This window comes from Geotrypetes seraphini, chromosome 10 (assembly GCF_902459505.1).
Source record: "Geotrypetes seraphini chromosome 10, aGeoSer1.1, whole genome shotgun sequence".
In the NCBI taxonomy this organism is placed as follows: Eukaryota; Metazoa; Chordata; class Amphibia; order Gymnophiona; family Dermophiidae; genus Geotrypetes; species Geotrypetes seraphini.
In genome coordinates this window covers 139,095,485-139,116,089 of record NC_047093.1, presented here as the reverse complement: position 1 = coordinate 139,116,089, position 20,605 = coordinate 139,095,485, and the positions used below count along the sequence as shown (strand labels likewise).

The 20,605-nt window shown below is 47.9% G+C and overlaps 1 protein-coding gene across 1 annotated transcript in view; it reads left to right on the top strand.

Annotated features, from left to right (window-relative positions):
• U2AF2 (U2 small nuclear RNA auxiliary factor 2) overlaps positions 1-20,605 on the top strand; it is a 124,396-nt gene that overhangs the window by 7,426 nt on the left and 96,365 nt on the right. Inside the window, exons 2-4 of the mRNA XM_033960493.1 lie at positions 5,849-5,984; positions 6,604-6,707; positions 19,130-19,281. Coding sequence (XP_033816384.1) covers positions 5,849-5,984; positions 6,604-6,707; positions 19,130-19,281 — 392 coding nt within the window. The remainder of the gene's footprint in view (positions 1-5,848; positions 5,985-6,603; positions 6,708-19,129; positions 19,282-20,605) is intronic.

Genomic DNA, 20,605 nt, shown 5'->3' with positions numbered 1-20,605 from the left:
ATGGCCAACCATCTCTCCTCCCTCTCTGTTAGCTTGGAGGTCACCCATGCGTTAAGAATATGCTGCCTGCTTGTCCTGGGATAAAGCACAGTTACTTACCGTAACAGGTGTTATCCAGGGACAGCAGGCAGATATTCTTACGTCCCACCCTCCTCCCCGGGTTGGCTTCTTAGCTGGCTTATTTTAACTGGGGACCATGCTCTCCGTCGGGCGGGAAGGCACTCGCGCATGCGCATGCGGCCAATTAGAACTTTCTAGTTAAAAAGGTCCGTACCGGGGCTCCGTCGGTGACGTCACCCATGCGTTAAGAATATCTGCCTGCTGTCCCTGGATAACACCTGTTACGGTAAGTAACTGTGCTTTCTGTAGACTGTGACGTAGAGAAGCAGTTTTATAGGAATTTCTGATATCTTTGGTAAAGTTTTGCATTTACTATGTGGAAGTGTCCATATCGCCATGTGGTAGCTCCCAATTTCACACTGGATATAATGCTATCTCAACCATCCATCCCACTTTTGGCACTGGAGTGTGTGGCGCAGTGGTTGAAACTACAGCCTCAGCACCCTGGGGTTGTGGGTTCAAACCCCGCGCTGCTCCTTGTGACCCTGGGCAAGTCACTTAATCCTCCAGAGCCCCAGGTACATTAGATAGAGTGTGAGCCCGCCGGGACAGATAGGGAAAATGCTTGAGTACCTGATTGTAAAACCGCTTAGATAACCTTGATAGGCGGTATATAAAAATCCTAATAAACTTGGTACCTCACCTTAGCCAATGGGTAAAGTTGACAGCATGTCACTTTGCTAGTTGTGGCAGTTGAGTACAGGGGACTTTAGAAACATGATGGCAGATAAAGGCCAAATGACCCATCTAGTCTACCCAGTAACCATTATTTCTTCCTCTTTATAAGAGATCCCATGAGCCTATTTTGCTTTTGACAGCAGTACAGAAAGGAATTAGGACTTGAATATCACCTTTTTGTTTGTTTTACAGCCACATTCATACAGGTAATTCAAGCATTTTCCTTGTCTGTCATGGTAGGTTCACAATTTATCTAATGTACCTGGGGCAGTGGAGGATTAAGTGACCTGCCCAAGTTTACAAGGAGCGGGGTGGGGTTTGAACCCACAACTTCAGGGTGCTGAGGCTGTAACTCTAACAACTGTACCATACACTCCTCATGGTTTATCCCAGGATTCACAGTCATAGGACTGAGGTGCAAGAGAGGTTTTCAGATCAATCGGAACTAAGAAAAAAAATTAAAAGACTAAATCCCAGGCAGTCTGTAATCCTAGTCCATGGGATACTCCTCCAGTTGCAGTGGTATAAGAGTTGTGCGGGGATAGAAATACCACCCTTCCTTGCCAGAATCCTGCTCGTCTCCATCCGTCCCCGCCAGAATCCTGCCCATCCGTCCCCACCAGAATCTTCTCTGTTCCCACAAGGAATAATACCCTCTTGACTCCCCCATCCCATAAAAAGCAGCAGTTCTGACAGTTTTGATTTTAGTTTTAATTGAGTTTTACAGAAAATTCAAAACAAGGACATCTGCCAGAACAGGCATCAAACCCTTCTCCCACCCTCTCCCCAGTCAGGTAGGGATGGAATATCAACAAAATGCTATCCCAAAGAAGTAGATTTAAGGCAAAATTTAATGAACAGAAAGAAGATGCCCCGGTACAGCATTTCTCTCCCATAATAATCAAGCTTGAGCCAATGAGATTCTTGAGGGGAGGTCTCACGCCAAGGCTCACTACTGGGAGAGTTCTGTACATCCACCAATCTGGGAGAAAGAGCTGGAGCTTGATAGCCAATCAGGAGCACCTCTACAAGGAATTGCTCTTGATTGGCCATCAAGCTCCAGCTCTGTCTCACTGATTGGTGAATGTACAGAGCTCTCTCATGTGAGTGGCAGTCAGCAACTAATGCACTGAGGGATTGAAGAAACTTAGAGGGAACATTAGAATAAAGGTAGGCTGGCATTTCCATGGGAACCCTGGAGAACCAGCATCCATCCCTTCGGGAGTCTCGGGGGGGGGGGGGGAGGGAGGAGGGTTTCCTGTGATCCCCGTTCCCATGCATACCTCTAATGTATAAGCTGCCTAGTAGCAGAGAGCAAAAGGTGCAGTTCCTAGAGGAGATGAAAGTAGGGATTTGGCAAGAAAATGTTGACCAGAAAAGGAAAAGAAAGTGGAGGAAAACAATGATGAGAGGAAGAAAAGCCTAGAGCATCGCTATTTTTTATATAATACATAAAACGTTTGATGGCAAAGTTTTATAATCTGCATACCCTTAAAGATGAAAGAGGGAAATTATTCCTTTATCAATGCTACTCTTCCCCAGTGAAAACTTTGAAGCGCTTTATTTAGATAAAGAATAAAATGTTTTATTTTTACTTGGTGAATCCCAAATATCCTAAATTACTCACGGTATCAACAATAAAAGGATGGTGCAGATAATAAATTTTCTTCTTGGACCATCAGATGGTATACACCAGACTTGACTCACACTTATTTATTGGATCCCAGTCACATCTTCATAGGTCCATCAGGCATCAATTAATAAAGTTCAAATCCCATGATATGTTCATTCCAAATAATTAATTCAAATTAACTTATCTGAATCTTGTTATATGCCACACTTTATTAACTGATAGTCCAAACCACTTCTGTCATAACATGTTTCGCCTAGAGAAGCTGAATCAGGGAAGTTCTTTTTCATTTAGCGCACATCTTCATACTGGTACCAGCTACCGCTCACTATGGTCAAACTGGATTGTCAGTGTACTGTCACTAAAAAAAAAAGTCTCAAGACTGCCCGTAATGTGCATGCATCAGTGTCTTCCCGCTTAATGTCGGATCATGGGACCATCAGTTTTCTGTTTTCCACGCAGCAGAGAAGCTGTCTCTAAAAGTTTTTCTAAGCATGTCAAACTTTTGATACTTTTGTGCCTTCCCTTTCCAAATTTTCCCTTATTTTAGTCAAATTTTGGCATTTCATTTTCTTTCTGTTTAAATTTTTTTCATTTTTGGGTCTTAGGGCGCCTTTCAGCCTGATTTCAGGCCAGAAGCGTCAACTTTTTTTTGGATTCCCAACTACTAGACTTCCCTGGACCATTGAGTCCTTTGACTTTGCTCTGGCGGTTTTTCCTTAGATGTCCAAGTTTCCTAGCGGGTTCAAACGGTGCTTTCTGTGCCATAGTACCATTTCAGATACAGACCCACTTAACAGGTGTGTCCAGCGCCTAAATCTTGATTACAAGATATTTCTTTCATGCTCTGTGCTCAACTGCAGAAGAGGTCCCATAAAGCAAGGAAGTTTCAATAAGAGAAACTTTTTAGGTCAACTTCATGTGCACCGACAATGGCCATAGCCTCTGATGCTGATGCTCAATATCCAACAATTCCAGCATCGACACTAGTGGCATTGGTGACCTATTCCACCTCTGCATCATTGGTGTTGCCTCCCTCAGGGGAACCTTGCAGAAAGGCTAAGAAGCTGCCCTCCAGGCAGACTTCAGCATTGTCAAAGGCTGCTTCTACATCAAGGCATTCAAAGCATTCACGTCTTGCAACTAGATCACCATCCCTGCAACTGGTATCATCAAGGTCACCAATGCCTCGACATCAGTTGCAACCTACGCTCTCTGTACCCTTGATATCATCGGTACTGAAGCCATCTCTACAGGATCAGCTCAGAGAGCTATATTGCAGGAGAAACTGGCTGAGATGCTAGTTGCACTCGATGCAAGTACCTACCTTGGTGCATCCAGCCTCAGCCCAGTCCAAGCATCATCGAAAAATCATTCTCGGATACCCAAGCATTGATAGTCACGCACAAGGGGAGAGATTTCATCCTCCAAAGGGCGTAGTTCTTCATCATGCTGTTGACGCTCGTCAAGGCATTCTCATTGACATTCTATTTGACAATCTCCTCAATAGTCGCCTTGATGCTTTCCTCAAGGTTTGCGTAAGCGTCCATCCTGACACTCCAGAGCCACCACCATCAGCTGAGAGCTGGCACAGGGGAATGCAGCAGCTAGCTCAGCTGATTCATGGCTTTCCCTGACTCTCAGAGCCAGGAGGAGGCAGAGGGCGAGAATGATGGCTGCAGGCAGGAAGAGGAGTTGTGCCTTCTGAGCAGGTGCCAAACGTAGTTCTTCCCTCTTGTATAGGGCTACTCTTCACAAATTGCATGCATTTGATTTGTGTGCTATTTGTTTGTGCATAGCCCTGTAAAATAAAATTGCTCCCAACCTGTTACTTTTTATCGGGTTCACTGAGCATTGTGCATCTGGCCCTGAGTGTTTTAGTAGTTAAAGTGACTTTTGGCATTCGTCCTATAGTTTTTCCTTGAGGGCTTTTATTTAGCAGTACATTACTGACAGAAGACGGATGTCTACAGGTTCTAATAATTTTCTTTCTTTACTTTTAATAGGAGGTGGCATTTCTTTGTCTGGAAGAACACCTTGTTCTAGTTTCTTCTGCCCACCTTCTGTAATCTAAAATGAATTGAATTCAGTAAATATAAAAGCTAGGGTGTGCTTTGAGAACTAGGGTGTGCTTTGAGAAAGCTAGGGTGTGCTTTGAGTTAGAATCAGGGAATTGGAGGGGGGGTGGTGAAGCAACATTTATATCTATATCTTGTTCTTATTATGAAATGTCTGGTGTGTGTTGAGACTGAAATAATCCATGATTTGCAGATTTGGGTGGATTCTTGTGCTCTGCCTTGTAAGAATTTATCCCAATAGTGGGGGATAAAAAGACAGACCAGACTTAGCAGGTTTCTTTTGTAGTGCACTTCTGCCAGTGTGAGAGAGCACAGCTGTGAGGTTTGAATATGATACAGCTGTTGCCATGTATCAGACACTGTCAATTCTCAGCCTCCTCCAGGCTTTTTAAAATCTTACTTGTTTCCTACTGCTCTGCTGTTTCTTGCTTGGTCTCATCGACTTCCTCAAACCAGAAATGCTGTTGTTGCTCCCCAAGACAACAGAGAGATGTTTGACTCTTGTAGGGACCTTCCTCCTTCTTTCCCTTTAACCGTGATGTAATAGAAACCTACCCTCGCCCCCTCAAAAAAGCAGAATTGACTTCTTTTTTTTCTCGTTCATAATAAATAGTCAGTTGCACCAGGTCATCACCCCCATGGCAACATCTAGCAAGTCTTGAAAGGCTTATTTGAACATGGTGTTTGTGGAGAAAGCTTTCCATACCGTAGAGAAAGTGGGGTTTTACCTTTTGGCATAGCTTGGTTTGGGAGTGGAGAGTGATCTAAAAAGCTAGACAGACTTGACAGACTTTTAAGGGCCAGGGGAGCCCAGCCGTGTGGCTTTTAAACCTACGCACATGTTTTGTGTGTGGGGGAGGTTATTTGCATTTGTGAATATTATACAAGTAGAAACACTTGTAAGAAAAGCGCATCAACAAAATAAGAAATACCATCTATATACCATAATATGTTGGCCATGGCTGCTTTGTTTAAGGAGATGTTTAGGTACCTTGGTGACTGTGTCTGATTTTCTTTGAGTGGAACTGGTTGCTTATTGATGGTCAGTCATTGGCCTGTGCAGAATTGCAATATATTTGCAGCTTACCTAGCCTTGAAGCGACGTGTAATGTTGATAGATGCAGTGTTCCCCCAGTATTATTTCTATTAAGTTAGCCATGTGGTCAGTAAATTCGGCCAGAAAATCTAGCGAGAACACTGGGTAGATGTAACTTGGAACAGGACTGAATGTGAATGTGCATTTGATCTGTGGTCTATGGTTGGCAGGTCAAAGCAGAAAAAGTTTGCGATGAGGTATCCTTATAGCATTACTAATGTATTTGCTTTCTCTGCTTCTCCACAGAGCGTGACAAAGAGAACCGCCACCGGAAACGCAGTCACAGCCGTTCTCGGAGTCGTGAACGGAAGCGGCGCAGCCGTAGCAGAGACCGACGTGCCCGAGAGCAGCGCAGCGGCTCCCGGGATCGCAGGCGACGCAGGTATGGTGCTATGGGAAGAGATGAGGAACTCCATGAACAGAAAGAAGCAGTGTCCACTGTCTGGGGAGAAGGGGGGGGCTGTGATGTGATTTCTAGATGCTCTGCAGTACTTATTTGATAAGTCTGAGCCCACTCTTATCTGCAAGAAATGTAACAAAAGTGGAACAATAGTCCTTGGATGTGACAGGAGACATCTGATATAAAAGTTTATTATATTCCAAATATCATGACATGATATAACAAAACTGTAAAATCTCAGATACAAAAGTATATGTCAAAAAAATCATATCACAATACACTAATTGCTCCCAGGAATGGCAATAAAAACCAGACCCATTCCTGGGAACAGTTAGTGTATTGTGATTCAATTTTACATATACTTTTGTATCTGAGATCTTATAATTTTCTATTGTGTTTGCAAGAAATATAGTCCAGCAGCAGTGATTGATTGGAAGCAGTAATATGGTGGGGTAGGTTATTTCCTGTATCATGGCACAGTCCCAGCTGAGGGCATAGAAGTTGGTTATCTTATAGTTCTCCTGGTCTTTGCTGATTTATTAACCACATGAGCTTGGCTGTGTGTGATTTGCTGTTGACCATGATACTATTGTACTTACAGCCGATCTCCCAGACATGAGAAGAAAAAGAAGATCCGTAAATACTGGGATGTGCCTCCTCCGGGCTTTGAGCACATTACACCCATGCAGTATAAAGCAATGCAGGGTAAGTTGATTTGACTGCAGTGTGCTTGTTTTGTCCCTTGATAGTGGTTTACTGTACTTTATCGTCAAATATATTTATTGAGCACCAAGAAAAACAGCAATCAGAAACAAGTACAAAGAGCAACAAGCAGCTCCATATTTCACACAAAATCTCGCAAACCCACCCCACCAACCCAACCCACAACCCATCCCCCCTCTCACTGATGTCAAACAAAACAGAAGAAACAGATAATAGAACAAGTACCAGGGGCTAGCAGTTCAAAAGACGACTATGAGCCACCGGAGACAATGTTATCCAAAAAGGCTCCCAAATTCGCTGGAAGGCCCGTCCCAGCAAGGAAGAAATGTCCTGGACTCCCCTCCGTTCCCAAGAAAGCAACGTAATCATGTGACTACGCCAGAGGGAATAGTCAGGGGCCTCCGCTTCCATCCACTTAAGCAAAATGCATTTGAGAGCAATCACAGCAGTCCAACGAAGGAATGCAGCGGCCCCAGGCCGACGGGGATGAAAATATAAGGAGGCTACAAATAACACCAAGGCAGATCTCTGAACTGTAATGTTCCAGGTGGTATCTAAAAAAAAAAAATAGCGTCCCAAAAAGTTTGTATTGATGGACACGACCAGAACATGTGGCCGAGACCTGCATCTGGAGCACCACAGCGCCAGCAGTCCACAGTTGAGCAGAGCCCTGCCAGGAAAGCTCTCCGAGGAGAAATATACAGGCGAAGAGTCAATTTGTAATGTTGTTCCCACAAAACTGCATATTTACCTTACAAAGGCAGCTTTTTGATAGCATTCAAAATTACTTCATCAGAAAATTCCATATTCAAATCCCCCACCCAAGCATCCCGTAATCGGAGACAATCAAGCATAGGGGATTCGTCCTTCAGATATCTATGGTGAAATTTCATTGGGACAGGCTGTTGGGAACCAAATGTAAAGGCCTCCAACAACAATTCCCGACAGGAGGCCGAAAGATGAGTACTTGACAAGGAGGAAATGTAATGGCGGATCTGAAGGTAGGCATAGACATCTGTACGAGGAAGAGCAAATTCCTCGCAAAGCAGATCAAAGGGTTTGATCAAACCTTCATCATCAACTAAATGGAACAAGAAACGAATCCCCTTTGCTTCCCAATTCACAAAACTAGCATTGCCCACCCCAGGAGGAAAACATGCATTATCCCAGGACAAGCAGGCAGGCATTCTCACTAGTGGATGATGTCATCCGACAGAGCCGGATGACATCACCCACTAGTGAGAATAGCTGCCTGCTGTCCCTGGATAACAACTGTTATCCCAGGACAAGCAGGCAGGTATTCTCACTAGTGGGTGATGTCATCCGACAGAGCCCCGATACGGACATCTTGCAAGCATGTCTTGCTTGAAGAAACTCAGAAGTTTCGAGATGCCCGCACCGCGCATGCGCCAGTGCCTTCCCGCCCGATGTACCGGGCGCGTCTCCTCAGTTCTTTTCTTTCCGCGGAGCTGAGAAGTTCTCTTCAATTCTGCGCTGACTGAAATTTCAGTATTTTGCCTTCTTTCCCCGCGTTTTATTGTTTTACTTACTTTCTTTGACTTTTATTTCTATTTAAAAAAAAAAAAAAAAAAAAGTTACAATTATTTCGTCCGGCGGTTCGGCCGGGCCGGCCTCGTGGCTGCGACCTAGCTCCTTCGACCTAGCAACGTCACTTTTCCGGCCTATGTCCCGGCCTATCACCGGTTTTAAAAAGTGCAGCAAGTGCCAGCGTGCGATTTCGTTGACGGACCCACACCGGCGCTGTCTTCAGTGTCTTGGTCCAGAACACGTTCCGAAATCGTGCCGGCCTTGTTCCACGCTCACAGCGCGCTCTTTTAAACGGCGCTGCTTACTTTGGGAGTCCATGTTTAAGATGGAGTCTTCTAAGGAGCCATCTGCTTCGACCTCGACAGATGTTTCACCGGTCTGTTCGAAGCCTGCATCTGCGACTCATGCATCGAGCATCGTGAAGCCAGCATCGTTCACACCGGCTTCTGCATCGGTTCCTGCTCCCGTCTCCTCGGTTCAGGTACCGCCTTCCACTGTTCCTCCCGTGGTCATAAAAGTGCCCAAAGCTACCAAGCAGAAGCACTCGACCACGAAGGAACGCGATGACCGTGCAGGAGGACCCCCTTTCGGTGCGGATCCCTCCATATCGGCATCGCTTAAATCCCTGCTCGAAGCTCAATTTGTTGAGCTCATGCGGACGATGGGACCGAGGCTTATCGCTAATATTCAGGGCGATACTACGGTCCCGGTCCCGAAGAGCGGTCCGCCCCCTCCTCCTCCTCCTCGTCGTTCGATTTCCCTGCTCGACGAGGGGGAGCGGCGGAGGGCGGCGGAACCCACTAGGCGGGCTTCCCTTTCTGACATGCCGCCTTTAGAGCCCATTACACCTCCACGTCACCAGGGTACTACATCGGCCCCTGATAATCGGAGTCCTGGGCATACTGCATCGCAGGAGGAGTTCTTTCGCACTCCATACCAGACTTGGGTGGCACTGCGTGAGTCGGCATCGTTGCCTCCCATGCGCTCCACTGCATCGAGTCCAATCCATTCCTTCGAGGCTTCAAGGGATCGATCGATGCATCGAAGATCACGTTCCCCATCCCGGCATCGGGAGGGGCATCGATCTCGACATTCTTCTAGACACTCCTCGCGTCATTCGGAGGTGTCTCCACAGAAGAAAATGCAGCGTATGGGATACTCATCCTCAGATTTATCCCAGCCAGAGGGACCGGAGTATGAAGAACCATCTACCTCATACTCTCCATGCCGCTCCCAGCTCTCCCTAGAACCGGAGGCTTCCACGTCTTCTAGTCCGTCTCGCCGGCCGGCCTTGGCGGACCAACTTTCCTTTTCATCCTTTCTCAGACAGATGGCGGATGACTTGGATGTGACCTTAGATACTGGGTCGAAGTACTCTAAGGAGTATCTGGACACCATGCATTTACCTCATCCTCCGGCGGAGACACTTCGGCTTCCCCTGCATAAGTTACTTGACCAGACTCTCATGCGGTGTTTGGAGACACCGTATTCCATACCTGCGGTACCTAGCAAGTTGGATGCTCGATACCGCATCGTGCACCACAAGGGGTTTGAGGGAGCTCAACTCTCTCACCAGTCCCTCCTAGTCGAGTCTTCCCTTAAACGTTCGCACCCCTCCCAAGTCTACGCTTCCGTGCCTCCTGGCAGGGAAGGGAGAACGATGGATAAGTTTGGTAGACGTATCTATCAAAATTCAATGATGGCGACTCGAGTGCTCAATTACAATTTTTTCTTCTCGTCCTATTTGGATTTTTTCTTGCCGGTACTCCGCAAGTTCACACCTTTCATCGATGCTGAGGCTCGGTTTGAGTTTGAGGAGGTGGTGGCGACCCTGTCCCAGTTGCGCCTCCAATTGATGCAATCCTCCTATGATGCTTTCGAGCTCTCGGCTCGTGCTGCGGCCTGCTCGGTCGCCATGCGTCGACTGGCTTGGCTTCGCACCATTGATATGGATCCGAATCTCCAAGACAGACTTGCAAATGTGCCTTGTGCGGGAGCGGATCTGTTCGATGAGTCTGTCGAGACTGTTACTAAAAAACTGTCAGACCACGAAAAATCTTTCCAGTCTATCATGAGGCCTAAGCCTAAACCACAACAGTCTCGTCCTTCTAAACCGCCTATAATCTACCAAAGGCGTTATCAACCGAGGCAGGCCCCTCCTGCGAGACAGCCTGCAAAGCGACAGCCGCCTCAGAAGACTCAGCAAAAGCCTCAGATGCCGGCTGCTCCCAAGGCTACTCAGCCTTTTTGACTCTCCTCCAGGGAGCATAACCGATCTCGTTCTGTCTACCCCATATTTTCCCATAGGGGGTCGCCTCCATCATTTTTGTCATCGATGGGAGGCGATCACCACGGACCTCTGGGTCCTCTCCATCATAAGAGAGGGATACTCTCTTCATTTCCAACGGGTCCCCCCGGACCATCCTCCAAGAGAGTATCCTTCCAACTCCACACAGACCGCTCTTCTTCTCCAGGAAGCTCAGGCTTTGCTCCGGCTTCGGGCCGTCGAGCCGGTACCGGTGGATCAACAAAACCAGGGGTTTTACTCCCGGTACTTCCTGGTCCCGAAGAAGACGGGCGATCTGCGTCCCATTTTGGACCTTCGGGTCCTCAACAAGTTTTTGGTCAGGGAACGGTTCCGCATGCTGACCCTTGCCTCTCTTTATCCCCTAATCGAGCAGAACGATTGGTTATGCTCTCTGGATCTCAAGGAGGCCTACACTCACATCCCGATTCATCCGGCCTCCCGCAAGTTCCTCAGATTCCGGGTGGGACATCTGCATCTGCAGTATCGAGTGCTTCCCTTCGGCCTATCTTCGTCGCCCAGAGTCTTCACGAAGTGTCTGGTAGTGGTGGCCGCTGCACTCCGGAACATGGGTCTCCAGGTGTTCCCATACCTCGACGACTGGCTCATCAAGGCCCCGTCCGCTCCCAAGGTCATTTCGGCGACCTTGACTACCATTTGTTTTCTGCAGAGCTTGGGCTTTGAGATCAACTTTCCAAAGTCCCATCTTCAGCCCACCCAGTCTCTCCCCTTCATAGGGGCTGTCCTGGATACCATTCAACTTCGAGCATTCCTTCCTCCTCCACGCTTACATGCTCTCCTTCTACTCTGCCAGTCAGTGTCTTCTCGCCAATCCATCTCAGCGAGACACATGATGGTCCTTTTAGGCCACATGGCATCTACAGTTCATGTGACGCCTTTTGCCAGACTACATCTCAGGATCCCTCAATGGACTCTGGCATCTCAGTGGACTCAGGTGTCCGACCCGTTATCTCGTCACATTGTGGTCACTCCTGCTCTACGGCAGTCTCTTCTCTGGTGGATGACCTCTTCGAATCTATCCAGAGGTTTGCTGTTTCATTCTCCTCCCCATCAGAAAGTTCTAACGACCGATTCATCGAACTATGCATGGGGGGCCCATCTGGATGGTCTTCGCACTCAGGGGTTCTGGACCAGTGCGGAACGACTCCATCAAATCAATCTTCTGGAGCTCAGGGCCATCTTCAATGCTCTCCAAGCTTTTCAACATCTGCTTCACGACATGGTGGTCCTTATTCGCACAGACAATCAGGTCGCCATGTATTATGTCAACAAACAAGGGGGCACGGGCTCGGCCCCTCTTTGTCAGGAAGCTCTTTGAGTCTGGGATTGGGCGGTTCGCCACAACACCTTCCTCAGAGCAGTCTACATTCAGGGGAAGGACAACGTCTTGGCAGACAAATTGAGTCGTCTACTTCAGCCTCACGAATGGACGCTCCACTCCGACCCCCTTCATCAGATCTTTGCTCAGTGGGGGACACCTCAGATAGACCTCTTTGCAGCCCCCCACAACTTCAAGCTGCCTCAATTTTGCTCCAGGATCTACACTCCTCATCGCCTAGAGGCAGATGCTTTTCTGCTGGATTGGAGCAAACGTTTCCTATATGCGTTTCCTCCTTTTCCTCTCATTCAAAAGACTCTAGTCAAGTTGAGATTAGACCATGCCACCATGATTCTGATTGCTCCTCGGTGGCCCAGACAACCTTGGTTCTCCCTTCTACTTCAACTCAGCAGCAGGGAGCCAGTACTTCTTCCAGTGTTTCCTTCACTACTCACTCAACATCAAGGTTCACTACTTCATCCCAATCTGCAGTCCCTCCACCTGACAGCTTGGTTCCTTTCAACATAACTCCTCACCAGTTCTCTCAAGCAGTGAGGGAGGTCTTGGAGGCTTCCAGGAAGCCTGCTACTCGACAATGCTATTCCCAAAAATGGACTAGATTCTCTTCCTGGTGTATTTCCAATGCCACGGAACCTCAGCGAGCTTCCCTATCTTCTGTATTGGATTATCTTCTACACCTGTCCCAGTCTGGCCTCAAGTCTACCTCTATACGAGTCCACCTGAGTGCTATTGCGGCTTTCCATCAGCCTCTACAAGGGAAACCTTTGTCTGCTCATCCTGTGGTTTCCAAATTTATGAAAGGGCTTTTTCATGTCAACCCTCCTCTCAAACCTCCTCCTGTGGTTTGGGATCTCAATGTTGTCCTGTCTCATCTTATGAAGCCTCCGTTTGAACCTCTCAACACGGCTCCACTCAAGTATCTCACCTGGAAGGTGGTTTTTCTAGTGGCCCTCACGTCAGCTCGTCGAGTCAGTGAGCTTCAGGCCCTAGTGGCGGATCCACCGTTCACCGTATTCCATCATGACAAGGTGGTTCTCCGTACTCATCCAAAATTCTTACCTAAAGTGGTCTCTGAATTTCACATCAACCAATCCATCGTGCTTCCGGTGTTCTTTCCAAAGCCTCATTCTCATCCTGGGGAATCTGCTTTGCACACTCTGGACTGTAAACGTGCTCTAGCTTTCTACTTGGATCGCACAAAGCCACACAGAACTGCTCCTCAACTTTTCGTCTCCTTTGATCCAAACAAGTTGGGACGACCGGTATCGAAGCGCACCATCTCCAACTGGATGGCGGCTTGTATCTCTTCCTGCTATGCCCAGGCTGGATTATCCCTTCCCTGTAAGGTCACAGCCCATAAGGTCAGAGCAATGGCAGCCTCTGTAGCCTTCCTCAGATCGACACCGATTGAGGAGATTTGTAAGGCTGCCACTTGGTCCTCGGTTCATACTTTCACCTCTCATTATTGTCTGGATACTTTCTCCAGACGGGATGGACAGTTTGGCCAAACAGTGTTACAAAATTTGTTCTCTTAAGTTGCCAACTCTCCCACCATCCCATTGGGGTTAGCTTGGAGGTCACCCACTAGTGAGAATACCTGCCTGCTTGTCCTGGGATAAAGCAATGTTACTTACCGTAACAGTTGTTATCCAGGGACAGCAGGCAGCTATTCTCACGTCCCACCCACCTCCCCTGGGTTGGCTTCTCAGGCTAGCTACCTGAACTGAGGAGACGCGCCCGGTACATCGGGCGGGAAGGCACTGGCGCATGCGCGGTGCGGGCATCTCGAAACTTCTGAGTTTCTTCAAGCAAGACATGCTTGCAAGATGTCCGTATCGGGGCTCTGTCGGATGACATCACCCACTAGTGAGAATAGCTGCCTGCTGTCCCTGGATAACAACTGTTACGGTAAGTAACATTGCTTTACGGTAAGTAACATTGCTTTATAGCGTAATGGTAAAAAGGGAGAGACCGTAGAGCTAAGGGAATGAAACCTACATACCCAGTGCCAGGCCCGACGAAGAGGGCAATGCAACAACGCACCGGGCGCAGATTCCCATTTGGAAAGTAAAGAAGAGTGAAGAAACACACTAAAGTGGGTAGAGGTAAAGCAAGAAAGTTCCAAGGAGGTGTTAGTAAACGTGGAGGTACCACTAAAAAGATCATTAATGTGGCGCATGCCACAAGCAATCGTTAAGAAACGAATATTCAACAACCCCAAACCACCCTTATACCAACGGGAGGCCGCCCTCCGAAAGGGAAGGCGAGCACGCTTGCCCATCCAGAGAAACCGTTGCACCATGCGCGCAAGACGCTTTTCATCATGGGGAAACAAATAAAGGGGAAGAACCTGAAACACATACAGCCACTGTGCTACAACAAGCATTTTATAGAGGCTCACCCGGCCCAACAAAGAAATGGGTAGATCCCGCCACAGCTGCAACCGTGTCTCAAAGGTAGAAAACAAAGAGCGGACATTTAAAGAGTAGAGGCGGGCAAGATCCATGGGAATGCGTACCCCTAAATATCGAAGCTCAGACTCCGCCCACCGCAAAGGGAAGGAACCCCTCCAAGAAGTACGAACTGCCGGGCAAGAAGGCAAAGCCAAAGATTTATCAAGATTCAAGGAGAGGCTGGAATGAAAACCAAATTCAGAAATAAGATCTAACGTGAGGGGCAAAGAAACCTCAGGAGAGGTCAGGATCAAAAACATATCATCTGCAAAGGCCAATGTCTTCAAGGACTCACCCGCGACCCGAAGGCCCCGCACCTCATCGGTGTGGCGCAAAGTACAAAGTAAGGGTTCTAAAAAGAGCAGAAAAAGTAGAGGAGATAGGGGGCAGCCCTGTCTAACACCCCGGAGTATAGGAAAGGAATCTGTACGAATATCATTAACCAAGAGAGACGCCCTCTGAGTAGAATATAAGGAACGGATAGCACTCAAATAAAACCCCCCCAGTCCCACATGTTCAAGGGTAGGAAATAAGAAGGACCAGTTAACACTATCAAATGCTTTAGATGCGTCCAGCTAACAAACAACGAGTCAATGCTCAGTTCCTGACAATGAGCCAGCGCAAAGAGGATCTTACGCACATTGCGAACTGAATGTCGACCCCGAACAAATCCAACCTGGTCCTCATGGATAACGGAAGGGAGAAGCGGTGCAAGACGGTTGGCCAAAATACGAGAAAACAATTTAAAATCAACATTAAAGAGGGAGATCGGGCGATAAGACCCCGGGTCTAACAATAAGGTAACCAAGGCCTCGTTAGCATAGCGAGGAAAGGAGCCTCCAGTTATAGCCGCATTATAATAGTCAAGTAAAGGCCCACAAACGCGGTGAGAGAGAATACGGTAAAACTCGCCGGAGAACCCGTCCGGGCCAGGAGCCCGACCCGAACGAAGGGATTTGATGGCAACCTGCAATTCCAATGCCTGAAGAGGTTCATTAAGAAGCGTCGCCGTTTCCACAGCCAAACGCGGCATGCCGGACGAGTGCAAATAGTCAGAAATAAGGTCCCCGGAAATCTCATCCGGCCCAGCATACAGTCGAGAAAAGAAATCTAGAAGCGTCTCCGCCACCTGCTACGTTTTGGTCACCCAACACCCCCACCCCCCAGGTGTCTTAAGGGTGAGGATCGGCTTACGGCCCAGCCGAGCATCCACGAGACGGGCCAATAACCGCCCCGATCTGTTACCAAATCTATGAAATCGATGTTTATGGAAGGCCGACCATTTCATAAAACGGGAGTGGAGTAACGAATTAAGTGTGGCCTGAGCAGACAGATAGTGTTCCCGAGTAGTGGGAGAAGGAGCAGCCTGAAAGGCACGTTTAGCTGCACCAAGATCACGTTGCAGGGCTATAATACTACGGTTAATACGTTTGTGTCTGGCACAGAGGAAGGAAATAATGTGACCTCGTAGCACGGTTTTGGCGGCTTCCCAAAACAAAATGGGATCGTCTTGATGTTGTACATTATGTTGCAAATAGTCATCCCATTGAGTCTCCAAAAAGGTTTTAAACTCCACATCCTAGGCCAGATAGAAGGGAAAGCGCTAAGAAGGGGAACGAACATAGGTCGGATCCAAAGATATATCAATCCAAATTGGAGCGTTATCGGAAATGGCCAAAGGGCCAATCTCCGCTGACGAAACGGAGGGGAACAGACCCACAGATACAAAAATGTAATCAATGTGAGACCAGGTATTATGAGCTCTGGAGAGATGAGTATAGTCCCGGACCTCAGGATGTAAAAGACACCAGGGATCCACCACTGAAAGAGTGTTGCAAAGATCAGCTAAAAGACGTCCTCGAGCCCCCAAAGTAGAGGGTGTAAGCCCCTATTTATCTAATTCAGGATCGCTAACCAAATTAAAATCACCCACCAAGAGCAAAGGATCGCCTGAATACCGTGAGTGAAGAGCAACCAATTCACATAAAAATACGGATTCTGACGAGTTAGGGCCGTAAACCACCAGTAACAGATAACTCCGGTCTCCCAACGAAAGTCGTAAAAGTAAATGACGACCCTCCGGAGACTTATCAAGGACCTGCACTCCGAGAGGCGAAGATTTCCGAAACAACACTGCTACCCCACCCCGTCGCCCAGGGGAAGACACATAATAAACCTCTCCCACCCAGGAACGCCGCAGCTTAAGATGTTCCTCGTCGGTAAGCCTAGTTTCCTGTAAACAGGCAATATCAGCATGATGGCGCTGAAGTGCCACCAAAATTTTTGACCTCTTAATCGGGGACGTAATGCCCCCAACATTCCAAGAAGTTAGCCTAAAAGGCGAGCTTACAACAGCCATAAGACAGAATAAGTAGGACCCATAGACAAATGAAGCCACAATTGCAAAACCCCAGGAGCCCAGCCTCCCCCAGGGTCATCAGTCTCACAAAGTACTAGAACCTGAAACATGGAGAAGGGAAAGAACTCAAAGACTAGCATCCCACACAGGCAGAAGGTTAGTAGTACACAGAGAAAAAGTGAAAAAAGAAGCCCCCAACTCCCAAGAGGGAGTATACAAAACAACAGGTACCTCAAACCCAAAAAACAAAACCCAAGCATCAGTGAGAGTAACCCACCCTTCCCCACAACCCAAACCACCCACCCCCAAAACCCAATCCCCAACACCCCACACAGACACACACCCAGTCCCACTAATGCAGGACTGAGATAGGAAGTCACTAGTAAATGTGAACAGGGCCCCAGACCCTCCCTACCCCCTCCAGCAGCACTACACCGAAAAAACACACTCAAGAAAGCAAACCCCACAAGCATAAATCCGACCCGCCACCCCACCCAGGCACACCCTACTCAGACACCTCCCCTCCATGGCCACCCCAAGATTATAGAAAACAACAGCAAAGGGGAGCACTCAAACTGGAAACCTCCAAGAGGTAATACAATGAGGGCCCACCACAACCCAACCCAACAGGCGCCCTACATACCAAACACACAGGGACTCTCGTCACGGAGGTCCCAAGGCAAACAAGCAGGACCAAAGGGTCAAATGAGGCACCCACAATCAGCCAACCCCACACAACCAAACAAGCAAGACCCATACACTAGTAGACCCCAACCCCCCACAAGGAGGAACAGCAAAACAACACAACAGGGGGTCAGACTCCCAACAAAATAAAAAACCAAACATCTAAGATGGCAAAAGCCAACTGGACCCAATACAAGTCACCACAATGATTAGCGTCCACCGTAAGCACATCAGGGCCCTGAAGAGGAACCCGGGTCAGCAGGCAACAAGCCCAAAAAGGCTTGGGCTTCCTCCACGGTGGTGTATCCCCTCCACCCATCACTGGTCCAAATCTTCAGGTGTGCCGGGTATTGTAGCATAAAGCGCTGCTTTCAGTCATACAAGGCAGAACACACCCTCGAAAAATGCCGCCGTCATTCTTGTAAAGCTGGAGAATAATCCTGGAAGATCCGCAGCGGCGAGCCCTCATAAGTAAGAGTATTGCGCCGCTGTTTGTAAAGATGCATCAACTCCGCTTTATGTGCAGAATTATGCACTTTAATGATGGTGACCCTGGCGCAGGTGTGATCCTCAGAGCGCCGGCCCAGGCGGTGCGCCCGATCTAAGTGCAGGGGCCTCATGCCAGCCGGGAGGGGAAATTCAGCTACAAATCAGGACTCAAGCATGGGTAGGAGACGCGAGCCCGGCACAGACTCCGGGAAGCCGATCAGCCGCAGGCTATCACGCCTCGACCTGTTCTCCAGGTCCTCGAGTTTCTCTGCCTGGCGCGTGACCCGTTCCTGAAGAGCAAGAAAATCTGCCACAGAGGAAGTCTGGGCGTCTTCTACCAGCACCACCCTCGTCTCGAGCTCTCCGGTGCGCCGGGTGGTCTCAGCCAGCAATGTCTCTAGGTAAGCTGTCCCGACAAGCCATCAAAATGGGAGTCCAACGCGCGAACCACCGACGCGGTGAGCAGCTGAAAGAGGCAACGTGGCTCCCGACTCCTCCGCCGCCGCAGCCATCTTGCCATCGGGTTTGGGAGGCTGCGGTTCTCTGTCCTTGTGTTTGTGAGTGGACCTGCCGCTCATCGCCGGGCTAGAGTGTTGGACAAACCTGTCCATACACAAGACCAAGCCCCAGAGCTCAGAGGAGAGCGGGAAGGAAGCTAAAAGAGGCAGGGAGGATCGCGGGGCCCAGGAGCTCAAGCAAGACACAGCTCACTCGGCTCAACACATCACGTGACTCCCCGGTTTACTGTACTTAAAATCAACGGCATTCTTTGAAGATAGCAAACAAGCTTTAGTTCCTCCTTTCCTTGCTACATTAGTCCCTGGGCAATTGAAAAAATATTTGAATGCCAGGTTAACCTCTTTAACTGCTGACATAGGATCTAAATAACATTTCCAATGATATAATTGTGTACAAGTGTTATCTTGGGGAGAATTGCCTGGTTCCCAGAAAACACATTACATTTTAGTGCAAGGACTGGCTGCTGCTAACTGGTGTGGTATAGGGTGAAAGAGGCAGTGTTACCTTGTGGGTTAGTAAGTGGGGTAACTAGTAGAGATGTCTAGTTAATCTCAAAATATCTTGTGTATAAGATGGTGAATGACTGATTCAAGGCTTTATTGGTGTAGGGTTCCCACTTTTGATTCTTGAAAGTGTCAGAATAAAGGCTGTTTCTATATATTTTTGTTTTTATTCCCTTTTTTACAGCTGCAGGCCAGATCCCAGCCACAGCCCTCCTCCCGACGATGACCCCAGACGGCCTGGCCGTGACCCCCACCCCTGTGCCGGTTGTTGGCAGTCAGATGACTAGGCAAGCACGGCGACTCTATGTTGGAAATATCCCCTTTGGAATCACTGAGGTACTGGGTGGGCTTCCAGTATGCTTCCCTCCCCAACACTCCCTTCTTCCTTTCAGTATCTGTATTTTCCTCCAGTGCTATTATGTATAAGGGCAGACCTGTGCTACTCAAAGGGGGTGAAGGGATTTTAGCTTGTTTATATTTTGGTTTATCTTATTGGCTGCACCCCAAAAGGACTGGGTTTGTGAAGGGGGTATCCTTGTGTGATTACAGTGAAAGCACTTTACTGAATAAATAAAAAAGTAACCCTTTATAAAGAAGTTGATGAGACCTTCTGGTTGAAACTGTCACTACTCTGATGACAAGTAGAGATCAATTGCGCCTCCTCTCCCTTCTTACATTTGAGGACATGGTTTTGCCCTATGCTGTATGATAAGTTATTCAAGGATTTCCAGCCTGGACATTAGTGTCCCCCTGAAGCTGAAATTTGTACACTGTTGGACAGATGCTGTTTGGCTTCAGTACAGTATGACAGCCTGATAGGCATGGTTGCTTGAGACTTTCTTGAGCATTTTGTAGTTCTAAGAATTGAGGCTCTTTTAAAAGACCAGAAATTGGGTCCAGTGTGTGGAAAATATCCATTGAGAGGGGATGGGTAGTGGTTTCCAGCCCTGCCTAACTCCTTTCAACTGAATTTAAATATGGTATAAAGAAAAAAATAGGATTCCTCTGTGGAACAAGCTAGTTCTTGTATATTGGGCCCAGCTATACCCGCAAAAAAGAAGGCACACTTAATGTCTCTTGCCAAGTAACTTGACTTGGCCCCAGGCTGGTGAAAAGAGGCTGTTTTTCATTCATTTATGCACAGATCACTAAAGCAACGGCCAAGAGATGCGTTCTGTTGATACCAGAATATGAGCTGATGTGGTGGTGAGGAGCCAGCACTGGGCACTTAGTGAAGTAAAGTACGAAGAGATGCAGCTTGCGTTTTATTGGCCCATCAATGCCGGAGTGGAAATTTTAGCTCGATAGTAGGCCCCATCTTTAATTGTTGCCTTTTTCAAATCCTAGGGCAGCAATTTCTAAATTTGGGTACAGGAGAAACGTTCTTCCCCCATCAGTTCTGGTTTTCCAGTATGGCCACAGTAAGCATCCTTGTATGCTATGTGTGGGTAAGGGAAGTGGCTTAGGTTACTGTGGATGTCCTGGAAACCAGCCTTGTCGGGGACACACAGGGTCACTTTTTTGGCCTCTTGTATTATAGACTGTATTTACAACTTCTGTTACATCCACTCAGGAGTCTGTACGTATGATGATCAATCCATTCCCACGAACTGGACTTGCAGAAGTGTGAATACTTACAGTTATGAGCACCTCCCACATG